At 41.8% G+C, this 17,142-nt stretch overlaps 1 protein-coding gene and 1 pseudogene across 2 annotated transcripts; one reads left to right on the forward strand and one right to left on the reverse strand.

The window, feature by feature from the left end:
• The first annotated feature begins 279 nt into the window (after positions 1-279).
• Positions 280-14,201, forward strand: TM4SF19 (transmembrane 4 L six family member 19). The gene is made up of 6 exons (XM_081573658.1): positions 280-401; positions 8,935-9,136; positions 9,545-9,622; positions 11,519-11,688; positions 11,939-12,122; positions 12,389-14,201. The coding sequence occupies exons 1-5, from the start codon at positions 280-282 to the stop codon at positions 12,117-12,119; spliced, it is 753 nt and encodes a 250-aa protein (XP_081429784.1). The 3' UTR covers positions 12,120-12,122; positions 12,389-14,201.
• A 122-nt stretch (positions 14,202-14,323) lies between these two features.
• LOC145538832 (small ribosomal subunit protein uS10 pseudogene) lies at positions 14,324-14,927 on the reverse strand (annotated as a pseudogene). Its single transcript, XR_014077266.1, has one exon. The product of XR_014077266.1 is annotated as a small ribosomal subunit protein uS10 pseudogene (transcript).
• Positions 14,928-17,142: the final 2,215 nt, after the last annotated feature.

Raw genomic sequence — 17,142 nt, forward strand, 5'->3', positions numbered from 1 at the left:
AAGACAACTGTTGGATTAGATGTGGGGCAGTGAGGGAAAGAAAATTCAAGAATGGCAAATTTCAGGCAGTGGGTAGGTAGTGATGTCGTTCCTGAGACAGAAAGACTGGTGAATCAAGCAGATTTAGTGGAGAAGTCATTTTGGATGTGTTCACTGTGGCACTTACAAGTGCAGGTGTAGTACAGCATGTTGAACACATGATTCTGATGCTTGGAGGAGAGGTGAACTGAACTTAAGAGATTTGAGAAATCATCAGTGTTACAGATGGAATTTAGAGCCATGAGAAAGAATGAGGTCACTAGGGAGAAAGAGAAGATGGCCCAGAACCCAGGCCTGGAGATTACCAGCATGAAGAGGCCCAGTCTGGAAGGTGTGATCTGTGAAGGAGGAGAAACACCAGAGTGAGCTGTCAAGGGAGCCAAGAGTGAGAATGTTCAAGAAGCATCTAGTCACCAACTATGTCTAATTCTGTCTAGGGTCAAGTGTTCAATAGACAAGTCACTGGAGACCAAGAACAGTTTCAGTGTGATGTTGGAGATGGAAGCTTAATTTGAGTATTTCTTATATTTTTATACTAATGAAGAAGAAAAGGGAAAAAAATCCCAAACTTCCTCTTCAGTGAACTGGTATAAATGGCAACTCTTTCAACATTTCTTATCTTCCTTTTTTTTTTTCTCTCTCCAATTAAGGAAAATGTGCTTCCTTATTTAGTCAGCTGTCAGTTGAGGCTGAAACCCACCCACAAGGAAGCTGATGAGTATGTCACTCTTATTTGGGAAAGACTGGCCTGATTGTAATCATCTTTTCCTTTTCCCTTCTACCAGTGAATTCCATCTTCTCAACTTCCTCTATTTCTTGCTCAAATCCCACCTCCAATCGAGGATGGAACATCTATCTTGTTTTCGAAAGCCTTTCAGCCTTGGGAAACCTTTTATGACATGAGTCAAATAGTTTTCCCACCCAGGCCTCATTAATTTGTGCCCTCCCTGGACTCCCGTTTGCTTCCCCGTAGAAGTATCACCAACCAAGTGATAATTAGTAGCTTTGCCTCTAATAGAGCCAGCTTCTAATATCATTAACATATCTGCAAAAAGATAATGTTTAGTTCTGTCACGGCAGTGACCAGGCCTCTGCGACCATAGAGGTCTTACCAAAAGGGAATAAAGAATTTGACCTAAGCTGGCCTTACTTAGTATAACTGTTTATAGCAAGTATATAGTTTCTAAAAGAAGGGTCTTGTTCATAAGATTAATCATTGAATTATTTGTCACAAATTTACCCTAAGGAACAAAGACAAACTGCCCTCACCAGCCCAAACTAAGTTTAGCTCTTTAAGGTGTTAAAGTCAAATTCCTTTGCTGGGATATACCGAGGATGGGAATAGCTATGTCATAGTGTAGGTGAATATTTCATTTGGTAAATGATATTGCCAAACAATTAACCAAAGTGGTCATACTAATTTACACTCCCACCAGCAATGTTCCATTCCAATTGCTTCACATTCTTACCAATATTTTTAACTTAAGCCATTCCAGTAGGTGTTTGGTAGTATCCATTGTGGTTTTAATTTGCCTTTTCTTAATGAGTTAGAGCTTTTCATATACTAATTGGCCTTTGATGATCCTTTTTGAGAAGTGCCTACTCAAGTCATTTGCCCAGTTTTTACTGGTTTTTGTCTTTTTCTTCACTGGTTTGTAGGAGTTCTTTGTAATTCCAGGCATGAGACGTTTGTCAGATATATGTATTGTGAATGTTTTTTCCTATCTGTAGTTTGCTTTTTCACTCTCTTAATGTCTTTTGAAAAGTGGTTCTTAAGATTTTAAGTTCCATTTATCAGTCTTTTTCTTTATGATCCCTGGTTTTCATGTCCTGTTTAAAAAATCTTTGCCACTTTCTACTTCATTTTTACTTACCTATGCTATTTAATGGAGAAGGCAATGGCACCCCACTCCAGTACTCTTGCCTGGAAAATTCCATGGACGGAGGAGCCTGGTAGGCTACAGTCCATGGGGTCGCTAAGAGTCGGACACGACTGAGCGACTTCACTTTCACTTTTCCCTTTCATGCACTGGAGAAGGCAATGGCACCCCACTCCAGTACTCTTGCCTGGAAAATTCCATGGACGGAGGAGCCTGATAGGCTGCCGTCCATGGGGTCGCACAGAGTCAGACACGACTGAAGCGACTTAGCAGCATCAGCAGCATGCTATTTAAATGCCTCTTCCCCCACAGCTGAGATTCAGGAAGTCAGGGGCTGCTGTATCTTACTCTGCTCTGTAGACTCAGAATCTAGCATAGAGCTTAGAACACGGTAGGAGCTCAGGAATCACTTGATTAATGAATTAATTCATGCACTGGCTGGAGTAACTGCACAGAGATTCTTGGTGCGTATGTATGAGAAGGAAAATTATGTTATTAATATTCCTTTAAACTGTTTATGAGCTTTCTATGCTTTCTATGAAATTTCTCTGCATGCAGATGTATATGTGCCTGACACAAAGGCTGGTAAACCACTCTGGGAAAGTTCATTAAATAGGATCCAGTTTCCATTTTCATGATAAAAGGGAATCATTTAGAGCCCAAGTGAATTCTTATGTCACCCAGAGAATTGAATTTTGATACAAGATACTAGGCTGAGGACTCGCAAAGCTTTATATTAAGAACAAACATTATTCACTTTATAAAACACGTTCACAACCTATCTCATTAGATCTTTACAACAGACCTAAAGCAAGTAAAATAAGTATTAGATTAGCTTCATCATGCATATGAAGAGATTATAGCCCAGAGGAATTTGACTTGCTCAGAGTAACAGTGAGTTTGGGGAAATGATCCTATGTCATCTAACTACAACCCCACACATTGATGTTTGAGATTTTTTTCCCCAACCCAAATTCCAACTAGCTTCTTGGAGGCAATGCTAAAGTGCTTCAGCATCTAAGAGATCTGGGTCTCAATTCTGCTACAAATACCTATTAGCTATGTGAACTTGCATAGTTCACTGAGCCTCAGTAATAATCGGCCTCAGTTTCTCATTTACAAAATGATACCTACCTCACAAGTTTATTTTGAGAAATAAGAGGCAAGATTCCTCTCATGGCATAAGATGCAAGCCCTCTCCTTTTCTTGGATTTCAGCAAAAGGATTTTACATGCAGTGTCTGTTAGAACATTTCATGAAAGAAAGTGAAAGTTACTCAGTCCTGTCCGACTCTTTGGGAACCCGTGGACTGTAGCCCGCCAGGCTCCTTTGTCCATGGAATTCTCCAAGCAAGAATACTGGAGTGGGTAGCCGTTCCCTTCTCCGGGGGATCTTCCCAAGCCAGGGATCAAACTGGGGTCTCCTGCATTGCAGGTGGATTCTTTACCAGCTGAACTACCAGAACATTTCATAGTTAGGCAATTAGAATGATTTGATGGCAGACTGTCAGATATCATTCAGATTTTAGAAGGTATTTCTGTTCCGAACCCAATGGCTTATCTAACAGCAAACACTCTTATATTATTAAAATGGTGGTACAAGATGATGGTGGCCTGGAGCTTGAAAGTTAGAAAGTTAAAAAGCTATTAAAGGAAGCACAGTGAAGAGCAAAGTAAGGAAGGTGATAAGGAAAAAAATGATGGCTGCCCTGCTTGGTGCTGTTTTTCCAAAGAGCCAAACTTTGCAGATAGTGAAATAGATATGGGCAGATAGTGTGTGAAACACTGTTGCCGCTTGGGAAAGAAGGGAGGCTAAGATATTTCTCATGGGTACTATCCTCTGACTCACTAAGGCATTTTAGCTCACGAGGCAATGCCTCCTGGTTCCTTTCTTAGTGTCACATGAAAATGAGCAGAGGGTGGGTCATCAGGACAGGGTTCTTCAGGAAGAAGAAAGCTTCCTTGATGGAGACCTGTAGGCAGTGTTGTGGGGGGCATGTCTCCACACCATGCAACCGCCTGGGTGACCGCATATAAACTGTGCCTCCCTGGCCCTCTGTAGGAGTCCTGAAAGAACAGCCTGTAGTCCAGCCCTGCAGGAGTCCCAGCTGAGGCCACAGGAGTTTAAGCCCACTCTGAACACGGAGCCCTTTTCCAGGTTCTCTCTCTCTCATCCTGATTCTTGCCACTGGAAGCAGGTAAGCAGAAATGAAAGGGCCCAGTGAAGGGATGGCCAGCTAATAGTTTGGTCTAGCTTTTAAGACGGAGAAGGCAATGGCACCCCGCTCCAGTACTCTTGCCTGGAAAATCCCATGGATGGAGGAGCCTGGTAGGCTACAGTCCATGGGGTCGCTAAGAGTCGGACACGACTGAGTGACTTCACTTTCACTTTTCCCTTTCATGCACTGGAGAAGGAAATGGCAACCCACTCCAGTATTCTTGCCTGGAGAATCCCAGGGACAGCGGAGCCTGGTGGGCTGCTGTCTATGGGGTCGCACAGAGTCCGACACGACTGAAGCGACTTAGCAGCAGCAGCAGCAGCAGCAGCTTTTAAGAGCACAAACTTCCAATCCAGAGGATACCTGCCTCAGCCACTGAGCTCTGTGTGACTTCAGGCAATTTAACATCTCTTTGCCTCTGTCTATCAACTTCAGACCTTTACATATGCTTCGAATACTTTTCCCTTCCCAACTTTGCCCATCTAATACCTTGCTGTCAAGCTTTAGCTTGGATACCACTTTCTCCAGGAGGCTCTGCATTGCTTCTGCAGGCAGGATTAGGCAATCCTCTGGTGCTTCCATCACACCTTCAGTTGGACATTTCTGCTCAGTACTTGCTCATTGCCTGATCAGTGTCCCCACCAGACTTAAAGTTCCTCAAGAGAAGAGGTTGTCTCTTGTTCACCAGAGTGAATAGTGCCTTGGCAGACAGTGGTCACTTAATATAATATTTGACTGATGAAAGAATGATAAAAAGGCTGGCTAAGTAATAAGGTAGATCTAGAGACACACAGAATTTACAAGCTCTTTTATATGACTTAGCTGATCACTTAAAACTGTTACCCAGACATCTAGCTAATGAATTGTTCACTTATCTCAGGTCTCACCTTAGATCAGGGCCTCCTCTAAAGCCTGGCTGTAAAGTTTTACCTTATGACCCAGCTTGTCTCTTCGCATGTCAAATTAGCCAAACTCTTTGTTAATCTCCTGCCTCACATTTGTGGAAGCATTTCTAAAAATATTGATTTCTAGAGGAACAAAGTCAGAGGGAGGAAGTGAAATTCAAACTGAGCCACTGCCCTGCGAGATGCAGCAGCAGCACAAGTGCTTTTAGCAGAGAAGTAGGACAGCCAGGATCCTCTGAATCGTACTCACCCCAAAGGCCATGCTCAATTTAGTTTTCCTCTGCATGTTCATATCTTTTCCTTTCCCTTATTTATTTATTTTGCTGCACCGGGTCTTAGTTGCATCACGTGGGACCTTTGATCTTTCTTGCGGCATGAGGGATCTTTTCAGTTGGCCTGTGGGGTCTAGTTCCCTGATCCGAGATGGAACCTGGGCCCCCTGCATTGGGAGTGCGAGGTCTTAGCCACTGGACCACTAGGGAAGCCCCTAGTTTCCCTTCTAAAGCTCCAGATTGGAAATATGTCCACAGAAGAGATTAGGGGTTTGTCCATCTCAGTGATCTATGTCTAGACAGGCCTTATAGGTGGAATGATTCAAAGGCAGCTGAAGGCATTCCTGAACAGAAGTTTCTCCCAGCCGGAGAGCGTGCCTCCCAGTCCAGCCACACACCAGTCCTTTCTTGGGACCCTAACAAAATGTCAGTCATCTGGGAGGTGTGTAGGTTAACTTGCTAACAGCCTGGATTGGTTATTTCACCCTAGATTGGAGACACACACTGAGAGCCCAGGGGGAGGCTGCATCACAAGCTGTTGGGGGTGAGGAGTTGTTACCGTACAGGCTCCCTGTCTCCTGACCACAGAGCAGGCTCCTCACGCTGAGGACCTGGGGAGGAAACAGCCGGTACCATATCGGCCTGGAGGACTACTTCAGGAAAAGATGGCTCCGTGATGGTCCACTGGGGGACGGGGTAGGGAAAGGGACACGCCATCCCTCCTGATCCCTGGTGCCACCCCTTCCCTCTAGGCCCCTAGTATCTCTGGGGAAAGGGCCGCTGTTCCTCCATATCCTACCCCCAACAGCTCCAACGTGTGCCCCGCCTCCACAGAGATCTGAACTTGCTTTAGTCAGGGACAAGTTATTTTACTCACCGTGAGAAACATGGCTTAGAGAGCAAAAACCCAGTGGAAAGGGCACATGGTGAAGGCAACTCATCCCACTGAAATATTAGCAATTGCATCAGGAAATTCCCTGCTAGGAGGAGCCACTGAGACGTTTGGACTCTGAGATTAGGGGAAGTAAAGATCACCAAGGACTGTAGAGGCTGGGGAATGTGGAAGGTGGGGGCGACAGCACAAGAGCACCCCACCCCTTCATGCCTCACCCAAATGGCCTCCCCAATGCTGTGTCTGACACCAGTCTCTATAAAAGATGAAGTCTGGACAGATAAAAAATCCTAGGCTAATTAAGGTGGTTTGTTTGTTTTTAATTAAGTTCATAATTTGTAAAACCGTTTTTAAAAAGGTATGATAAAATTTAGGATAGTCCTTCCCAGGAAGAAGTACTGAAAGATGATACTAATATTTCTTGGTGGTAAGGATCCACTTTGTAAACCAGTTGTGTTTACATGGATGTTGTTCAATTATTCCACACAACTAGTAAGGGCAAATATATACATTATGCTTAATTCTTTAACTCTGAAATATTATATATTTAGTTATATATGTAAAAGAGATTGAGGTGGAGGCTCTGATCCACGCATATTTTCTGATTATGGGCAAAGCTGTGTGTTAGGAGGGGAGTGTCAAGAGCCTTAAGTTGAGACAGACTTGTAACTGAATTGCAAAGTGGCAACAAACCACTTCTTGGAGATGTCATGGTATTGATTTTTTCAGATTCGCACTGACCTGAGTCTACCAAATACTACTAGTCCTGTTCTAATTCACATACATAAGAAGTTCACAGATCAGTGAAAATTTAAAAGGGAGAAATGGCTAAAAGTAACAGTGTAGAGGAGGCATTTTTCAACCTATCTGGACATAACATTTTAATTTTTAATCAATTTTATTGATATATAATTAAAATTCACAAATTTTAAGAGTAATTTGGTGAGTTTTGTCAATATATGTAGTTGTATATTCACCAGAATCTGAATATAGAACATTTCTATCACCTCAAAAAGTTTCCTTGTGTCCCTTGTATTAATCCCCTCTTCTATTCCCAGCACCTGGCAACCACTGATCCACTTCCCTTCACTAGACTATAGTTATGCCTTTTCTGCTGCTGCTGCTGTCACTTCAGTCGTGTCTGACTCTGTGCGACCCCATAGACGGCAGCCCACCAGGCTCCCCCGTCCCTGGGATTCTCCAGGCAAGAACACTGGAGTGGGGTGCCATTTCCTTCTCCAATGCATGAAAGCTTTTCACTTTCATTGTGCGACCCCATAGACGGCAGCCCACCAGGCTCCCCCGTCCCTGGGATTTTCCAGGCAAGAGTACTGGAGTGGGGTGCCACTGCCTTCTCCTCTGCCTTTTCTAGAATTCCATATAAACAGAATCATACAGGGAGTAGTTTTCTGGCTTCATTCATTTAGCATGATGCCTTTGAGATTCATCCATGTTGTTGCATGTATCAGTAGCTTATTGTGTTTTTGTTTTGGGGGGGATTTTTGGCCATGCCACATGGCTTGTGGAGGAGTCTCAGTACCCTGACCAGGGATTGGACACAGGTCACAGAAGTGAAAGCTCAGAATCCTTAACCATGAGGCCACCAGGGAACTCCCCTGAAGGGTAGTTTTGAAGAACAAAAATTTTTAATTTTGAAGTTGTTTTTCACTTTTTATAGATTGTACTTTTTGTATTCTATCTAATAAATCTTTATCTAACCCAAAATCCAGTGATTTTCTCCATTTTTTTTTTTGTAAAATTTGTATTAGGTTTTAGATCCATGGTCCATTTCAAGTTAAATATTGAATAAGGTTTCCAGTAATAGGCAAAATACATATTTTTGTTTTGCATATGGATTGTTCCAGGATCATTTGTTGAAGAGACTTTCCTTTTCCGACTAAAATATGTTTTTCAAAAATCATTTGATCGTATGTGTATAACTCTATTTCTGAATTCTCCAGTCTGTCCCAGTGGTCCATATGTCTGTATACACCATTACTTCACTGTGGGATTACTGTAGCTTTATTTGTCTTAAAATCACATAAGTCCTCCAACTTTGTTCTTTTCCAAATTGTTTTGAAAAATATCTAGGTTCTTTGCTTTCCTGTGTAAATTTAGATTCAGCTTGCCAATTTCTACAACAAAACTACTAGGATTTTGACTGAGGTTGCATTGATACTGAGTCTTTTGATTTGTGAACATGTTATATCTCTGCATTTATTTGGGTTTTTTCTCAGCAATGTTTTATAATTTTTAGTGTACAGATCTTGCACAGATTTTTGTTAAATTTATCTGTATTTTCTATTAATATTTTATGCTATTGTAAATATTCTTTTAAATTTTATAATTTATCATTGCTTATATATAGAAATATAATTGATTTTCATGTATTTAATTTTTTATTTGGTAACCTTGCTAAACTCACCTATTTATTCTGGTAACTTTTTAATAGATTCCTTATAATTTTCCATGCAGATAATCGTGTTACCTGTGACTAATGACATTCTTACTTCTTTCTTTCATATCTGTGGCTTTTGCTGCTTTTTATTTTCTTGTTGCACTGGAAAAGATCCCCTGTACAATGTTGAATGGAAGTAGTGACAGTGGACACCTTGAAAATGACAACTTTCATAGCAAGAGGATGATACCCCGCCCTGTGCACTAGGGGTTTCCCCTACCTGTCAGTCCCAGTAACAGAGCTACATGACCCTCCTTCCATTGGTTACAGAACACTGTCCTCTCCCTATGTGATGGCATGCTCACGGACCTGCTCCCGCATTCTGGGGCTGAGCCTCGGGACTACAGCCCTGTTTGCTGCTGTGGCGAACACATTGCTCCTGTTTCCTAACTGGGATGTGACCTACCTGTTGAGGGGCCTCATTGGCAGGCATGCCATGCTGGGCTCTGGGCTCTGGGGAGGAGGCCTCATGGTAAGTGTCCAGGGTTCCCTGAGTGTGAATTCCCAAAGTGTCCCCCATGGGTGGAGCAACGAAGTCGGGGTGAGGGAAGGAGTTTTGTAATTTCTTGAAAACAAGTTTGAACTAACAAACGGATTGTGAATCTATAGCAACTCCAAGGGATAGAAGACCCTAGGAAGACTGATCAAAGTTTGCTGGATTTTGGACTAGGTAGGCTGGGTGTGAATGCTGCTGTCCATAGAATCACATCAGGCTAGTCATTCAAAATTCGGTCCTGACAGTCAAAGCCAAACCCTTTGGGAAATATAGGATAACTAAGTCCAGGTGAGATGTCCAACCACTCTGTTTCAACAGCCTCAGGTGGCAGTTAGAGATGTAAATTACCTACTCTCTTCTTAACACACATCCCTCTTCTCCCAGGTGCTCACTGCAGCTACCCTCATCTCCCTGATGGGCTGGAGATATGGCTGCTTCAGTAAGATTGGGCCCTGCCGAAGGGTAAGAACCCAATCCTACTCTTCTAAGAGTTAGAATGTCCTCACATTCTACAACTTAAGAGGCAGAGTGATAAAGAGGCAATTTCAGTTTTGGGGTATGAAGTCAGGTCCTGACCATACTTAGAAGCCCTAAGCCCTCGGTCAAGTTTTCTGAACCTGAGGTCCTTTTGTTAAAATGAGAGTTAAGAGAATCAAGTCCAGGGAGTGTTAATGAACCATGAATGTCTACACATTTGTGGGGAACTGTTCTTTTAAAATTTTATTGAAGTATAGTTATTTACAATGTCCTGTTAATTTCTACAGTACAGCAAAGTGATTCAGTTATACATGAACTGTTCTTATTATTAGTTTTAGCCTGTTGAACAATATGGACATGAATTACATTCTTTGTAGTCATGTGTCATTGATAGAAAATTTCCTGGCTATTTTAATTATTTTTTAGAGCTGAAAGTTTCTCCAGAGATCATCTGATGACTAGATTCTAGTCTAACGTCTCCATTTCACAGAAAATGAAACTGAGGCCCAGAATAAATGTTCCCTTTATTAACTACAGCAGCATCTATATATATTTGAAATATCTCAGTACATAAGTGTATAATGTGTATTGCTCATTCAGCCTCAGACACATGAATCTGTGTCCTTTTTACAGTAAATCTACAGTCTGCTTTGATATCTACAACCCACATGTTGGGAATCCTGCTGATTTAGAATTACATGTTAAAGAATTAAATATAAACACCCACATATGTCATTCACTATCTGTTCTCAGTCATGTCCGATTTCCCCTAGGCAAATGGCCCTCAGACTTGAATGTGTGCATCAGAATCCCTGCAGGCTGTGCTAAAACACAGATTGCTGGCACCCCCAACCCCAAGAGTTTCTGACTCCATAGGACTGGGTTGGAGGGAGGAGAATTTGCATTTCTAACAAGTTTCCAGGTGATGCGATGTTGCTGGGACAGGGACCATATTTTCAGAACCACCATCCTAGGCTTATGTCAGACTAATTCATCTTGAATCTTTTAACTTAAGAGTCAAAACTTAGTATGCATCTTTCTTTGGCCCTTCACGAGTTTTAAACCAGCTTGATATCAATGGGAAAATGACTCTGTGATTCTATATAAAAACTATATATGGTTTCTGTATATATATATATGTGTGTGTATATATATATGTTTTATTTAAACTTTAAAACTATGTCCTTTTGGAAGGTGAAAAAAAAATCTAGTACTCTGAGAAAGAAACCAATTTGGAAGTTAGAATCCTGCCAAGGAAATAAACACGTTGTTATCTTTTGGGAGGGAAATGAGTGGTACACAGACTAGAAAAGTACCATGACAGAACTCAGGTCGTTTCAGAGTGTAATCTCTGACTTGGTCTCCCCATCTCTCTGTCTCTGTCTCCCTCCCTCCTTTCCTTTCTTCTTCTCCCTCTTCCTCCCTTCCTTCCTTTCTTCCTTGATCTGAGAGAGGAATCATGGATGGCAGCTTGGAACTTTTGAAAAAATAGAGCTTTCCCTTAAAAGTGGAGTGGGGCTTGGATAACCAGTCTGACCCTTTAAGCCGGAGACTGAGTGACTGCAGTCTGAGTGGCCAAGCTTTTGATGCCGACCTGCTGAGAGGCTCTGCTGAGCCTGCTGCCTGGTCCAGGTGCCAGTTTCCCCCTTCCCCCTTCTGTTCCTTCTTTCCCACCCCTTCCCGGCTCTACTCAGTGACCCCTTGTCAACCACCCCTACCCTGGTTACGTGTTCAAGGAGGTGCTGTGGGTAGAATTATCCCCATGACTGGGGAAAGCCTGAGCACCAGCGAAGTGAGACTTGTCGAGATCGCCTCACAAGTCACCTAGTCACCGAGTCAGGCCTGCATCTCAGGCTCACTGTTCCTTCTCTCCTTGTGTAGATGCTTACTGCTCTGTTGTCAAGTGGCCTGGCTTTGCTTGGAGCCTTGATTTGCTTTATCACTTCTGGAGTAGCCCTGAAGGATGGTCCTTTTTGCATGTTTGATGTCTCGCCCTTCAATCAGACACAGGCTTGGAAACATGGTTACCCATTCAAAGACCTGCATAACAGGTAAATGGATGGAAACTTGGATTTGCATTTTTTCGGAAAGAGAAAGACACACACATGGGCCACAAACCCCTTTTGGTCATGCACTCTAGCATCCTGCTTCTCTGATTCTTAGAAAATTGCAAATACAAAAAAGTCACCCTCTAAAGTCTAGTCCTATGACCAGAGCTGAGGGTGAACCCAGGTTTCTATTGAGGTTGCTTGGACTTTTCTTACTTATTCGAACCCCTGGTCTCCTTATTTTTGGGGACAGGAATTATTTGTATGACCATTCACTCTGGAACTCTGTCTGCCTGGAGCCTTCTAAAGCGGTCATTTGGCATGTGTGCTTCTTCTCCACCCTTCTGTGCATCAGCCTCTTCCAGATTCTCCTGGTGGTCATTTATTTCATCAACAGCTTCCTGGGCCTTTTCTGCAGCCTCTGTGAGAAGTGACAGGTAATGCCCTCTCATACATGAGTGTTTTCATCATGTGCTGCCTTGAACCTTTCCTCCAAGAGGGGGTATGAATTATAAACAAATTTCCCTTTAGGAGGTCATGTGGTAATAATAGCAATGATTCCTTGCATATATATTGAATGATACAATGCATTTTAAATCAATTACTGCAAGATGATATATTAATAGAAGAAATAGTTAAATCATTATTATTGTGTAGGAACTTATAGTCCATGAAATGTCCTCCATCCATGATCTCATTTCAGCTTCTCAACAGCCCGGTAAAACTGGCCACATGTTAGAGATGAAGTCAAGGCTCCTAGAGGATAATGGACTTGTTGCCCAAAAGCACTTAATTAGGTTCAGGAAAAGTCAGTACTGGAGCCCCTGCTTTCCAAATTCAAGTTCACCAGCTTATTAATAATACTGAATTTTGTGGCTCCCAAATTCATAGGTTGAAGCTCTAGCCTTCAATGTGACTTTGGAGATAGGACCTTCGAGAAGTTAACTAAGGCTGAGTGAGTGAAAGATGCTCAGTCATGTCTGACTCTCTGTGACCCCATGGACTGTAGCCTGCCAGGTTCCTCTGTCCATGGGGATTCTCCACGCAAGAATACTGGAGTGGATTGCCATGCCCTCCTCCAGGGGATCTTCCCAACCAAGGGATCAAACCCAGGTCTCCCGCATTGCAGGTGAATTCTTTACCGAATGAGCCACCAGGGAAGCCCTAAGCCTTAACTAAGGTTAGATGGGGTCATAAGAGTGGGACCCTAATCCAGTAAGACTGGCATCCTTATAAGAAGAGGATGAGACAACAAGTACATGAAAAGATGCTTAATATTACTAATCATCAGGGAAATGCAAACCATAATGAGATATCACCTTATACCTGTTAGAATGGCTATTACCAAAAAGGAAAGAAAGAACAAATGTTAGTGAGGATGTGGAGAAAAAAGAACTCGTGCCCTGTTGATATGAATGTAAACTGGTGTAACCACTATGGAAAACAGTATGGAAGTTCCTCAAAAAATTAAAAAAAGAACTACCACATGTTCCAGCAATACCACTTTTGAGTATTTATCTGAAGCAAACAGTAACACTAGTTCAAAAAGATAACTGTACCATCATGTTTGTTGCAGCATTATTTTCAATAGCCAAGACATGGAAACAATTTAAGTGTCTATCAACAGGTGAATGGAGGGCGTTATTGATGGCTCAGTGGTAAAGAATCTGCTGGCAAATGCAGGAGACACAGGTTTGACCCCTAGTCCTGGAAGATCCCACATGCCCAGGAGCATCTAAGTTCATTGCCACAACTACTGAGCCTGTGCTGTAGAGCCTGGGAGCCCCAACTGTTGAGCCCATGTGCTGCTACTACTGATGCCCAGGTGCCCTGGAGCCCGTGCTCTGCAATAAGAGAAGGACCACAATAAGAAGCCAGCACACTGCAATTAAAGAGTAGCCCATGCTCACCGCAACTAGAGAAAAGCCCATGAAGCAACAAAGACCCAGCACAACCAAAAAATAAATAAATAGATGAATGGATAAAGAAGTTATAGTACACACACACAATGGAATATTCTTCAGACATAAAAAATAAGAAAGAAATATTGCCATTTGTGACAACATGGATGGACCTAAGTGAAATAATCAATCTCATTTATATACGGAATTTAAAACAATAGCCACCAAACCAAGTTTATAGATACAGTGACAGACAAGTGGTTGCCAGACATGGGGTTGGGGAGTGAGAGAAATGGATGAAGGGAGTCAAAAGGTACAAACTTCTAATTATAAAATAGTTAGGTCGTGGGTATGTAATGTACAACATGTGATTACTAATAATATGTATTGCATATTTAAAGTTGCTAAGAGAATAGATCTTTAAAAAAATTTTTGTAAGTAATATATGGTGCCGATGTTAACTAGAATTATTGTGGTGATCATTTTTGCAATATATACAAATATCAAATCATTATGTTGTACACTTGAAACAAATATAATGTCATATGTCAATTATACTATAAAAATGACAATGTAGTATATTTCCAGAATAAAAGCATGATTAAGCTTCAGAAAGTTTATTCACCTATAATGATAGATTTAAGGAGGAAAAAATCCTAATGATTTTCTTCATAAAGTCTCAAAAGGCATTTGATAAAATTCAACATACACTCTTTACATCCTTTTTCTTTTCCTAATTTTTAGAAAAAATTATTTATTTGACTGCACTGAGTCTTAGCTATGACCCAAGGATCTTTGTTGTGACATGCATATTCTTAATTGCGGCATGTGGGATGCAGTTCACTGACCAGGGATCGAACCCTGGCCCCCTGCATTGGGAACACCGAGTCTTAGCCACTGGACCATCATGGAAGTCCCTCAACATACATTCTTTTTTTTTATTTTTTTTTTAACAATCATCGATTTATTAAAAAGGTTGATTTAGGCATCGGCAATGGTGACTTCCACCTCGACTCCTGGCTCAATACTGATGGAAGTGATCTGCTTGACAATTTCAGAAGGGCTGTGCAGGTCAATAAGTCGCTTGTGGATCCTCATTTGGAATCGATCCCAAGTCTTAGAACCTTCACCACAAGGAGTTTTCCTTGTAGTTATTCTCAGAGTCTTGGTTGGCATCTGAACTGGTCCTTTTACTTTGAGATTCTTTTCCTTCGCGCCTCTGGTCAGGTCAGCACACACCTTCTCCAGAGACTTCATGTTGCGGCTGGTGAGGGTGATCCTAATCCGGTGAATGGCCACCTCTGGCTCCACGGGAGTCTTGCCAGTGTCTTTAAAGGCCATGGCTGCGGCGCGGCTTCCTGACCCACTTGTTCCTCGGTGAGAGCGAACAGCGGTGAGTCAGGAGCAGGAGCGGGCAGCACGGAGATCCACTTCAGCGGCGACCGTGGCTTCCTCAAAGAGAGCTCAACATACATTCTTAATAAAACTCGAGAAAATGAGAAGACAGCTCCCTCTTTATCATAATACAACCTAACTATCTCAACTTAAAAGTCAGCATCATGCTTAATGGAGGAATACTAGAAGCAATCTCACTAAAGTTCCAAATAGATGATACTCACTATCATCATTATCATTTAATATGGTTCTTGAGGTATTAGCCCAAGCAAGTATTCAAAGGGAAATTAACAGATATAAAAGAGGAAAGATGGTGAAGTTCTCATTATATTTGAACAATATGATTACACATCCAGAGCACTCAAATTATATTACAAAGAATAAGAAATTCATACATCTAGGTACAAAATAAATATACAGAATGAAAAATCTTCATGTATACAAACAACAAGCAGTTAACAGACACAGACACAGAGATGGGGAAATCCCATTTATATTAATCACAGAAAAAAAAAAACCCCAGCTACCAACATAACAAGAGTGTGAAACACTTTTTTTTATCTTTTAGTTTCTCTTTACTTACTTTTTGGCTGCAACATACCATGTGGCTGTGAGAACCTCATTTCCTGTCCAGGGAGAAAACCTAGGCCCTTGACAGTGAAAGTGAGGAGTCCTAACCACTGGATCGCCAGAGAATTCCCAAGAATGTGAAATATTTATTGAAGAAAACTTTAAAATATTACTGAAGGACACAAACTTTCATATAAATGTATACCATGAACTTCAATAGGAAGACTTAACATCATAAAATACGAATGCCCTTTAATCTATAAATTTAACAAGATTAATAAAGTCACCATGACATTTGGTGGAAAAAGATATGGAATTAGATAAGCTGGTTTTAAAGTTCACCTGAAAAAATGAACAATCTAGGATCAGCCAAGACACTTCTGAAGGAGAAGGCAATGAGGTGGGACTATACTAGATATTAAAAGCTAATGTACTACAATAATTAAAACAGTGTGGTACACTAAATGGAGTCCAGAGATAGAACTAAATATTTTTGAGTATTTAGTATATGCTAAAACAAGATGAGGGAAAAAAAGAAAGTAGATGATAAACCAGTTCTGTCTCTCCATGGGAGCACAGAGGAAAAGGCCATGTGAGGACACAGCCAGAAGGTAACCATCTGCAAGACAAGGAGCGAGGTCTCAGTAGAAATCAACCTTGTTGGCACCTTGATCTTGGATTTCTAGCCTCCAGAAAATAAATTTCCATTGTTTAAGCCACCCAGTCTGTGGTCTTTTGTTATGGCAGCCTGAGCTGACTAATCCACCAGTGTTCAGTGCATTTCAATAAGTGGTATATACTGAGTACCCACTGAGTGCTCTATGCCTGAGACATGATCCTTGCCTTTGGGCCTGTCCCTGTCCTTGAAGAGCTCATGGTCAGGTTAGGGAAACACATCGACTAATAATTTGAATGTCATACGGTAAGGACCGTGTTATAGGTCAACCCAGAAGTAATGAGAGATTGAGGCAATCTGTCAAGAGGTGGAGGAAGGCTTCAGTCATGTCTGTACTGATTCTTGAAATGGTTAGCCCATTCAAGAGTGAAGGGAGCGTTTTCCCAGCTGAGGAAATAGAACGCTCAAAAGCATGGAGGAGAGACACATGATGGTGAGGGTGGGGACCTGTGATGCCACAGCTCCTTCAATGTGAAATGCAGAAAGCAGAAGACTTCCCTATCTCCCATTTTGGGACCTTTGGTCAGTATGGTATTGGGGGCATTTCTTCTCTTAGTTTTTGAAGCTGACAGGATAATACAGCTTTCTAAAACAGGACCAGGACTGGTGCACTCATAAGCAGAAAATGCATCCTAAGTCTGCTCCTTCCTGACTTTTGCCCTGGAGCAGCAGTGTGGTGAGGCTGGGGGATCTGTAGGTTGACAGTTATGGATTAAAGCAGGACACTGCAAAAAATTTCTGTAAAGGCTCAGCTAATATTTCAGACTTTGAGAACCATATGGTTTCTATTTGCAACTGCTTCCTTCTGCCAATACAGCAGAATGCCAATCTACTGGCTTGGCTGTGGTGAAGAAAACTACAGCATTTACTGCAGAGCAACAAGCAAGAAGAATGGACAGCTCATGCTCACAATAT

This window comes from Giraffa tippelskirchi, chromosome 2, assembly GCF_054371585.1.
Source record: "Giraffa tippelskirchi isolate mGirTip1 chromosome 2, T2T-mGirTip1v1.2.pri, whole genome shotgun sequence".
NCBI lineage: Eukaryota > Metazoa > Chordata > Mammalia > Artiodactyla > Giraffidae > Giraffa > Giraffa tippelskirchi.

What these genes read in the sequence shown, in the direction of transcription:
- TM4SF19 (XM_081573658.1), top strand. Translation starts at nt 280, where the DNA reads ATGAGAAAGAATGAGGTCACTAGGGAGAAAGAGAAGATGGCCCAGAAC. An exon ending in TCTGGGGAGGAGGCCTCATG is followed by an intron (nt 9,137 to 9,544) that starts GTAAGTGTCCAG and finishes CTCTTCTCCCAG; the next exon opens with GTGCTCACTGCAGCTACCCT. An exon ending in TTCAAAGACCTGCATAACAG is followed by an intron (nt 11,689 to 11,938) that starts GTAAATGGATGG and finishes TTTTGGGGACAG; the next exon opens with GAATTATTTGTATGACCATT.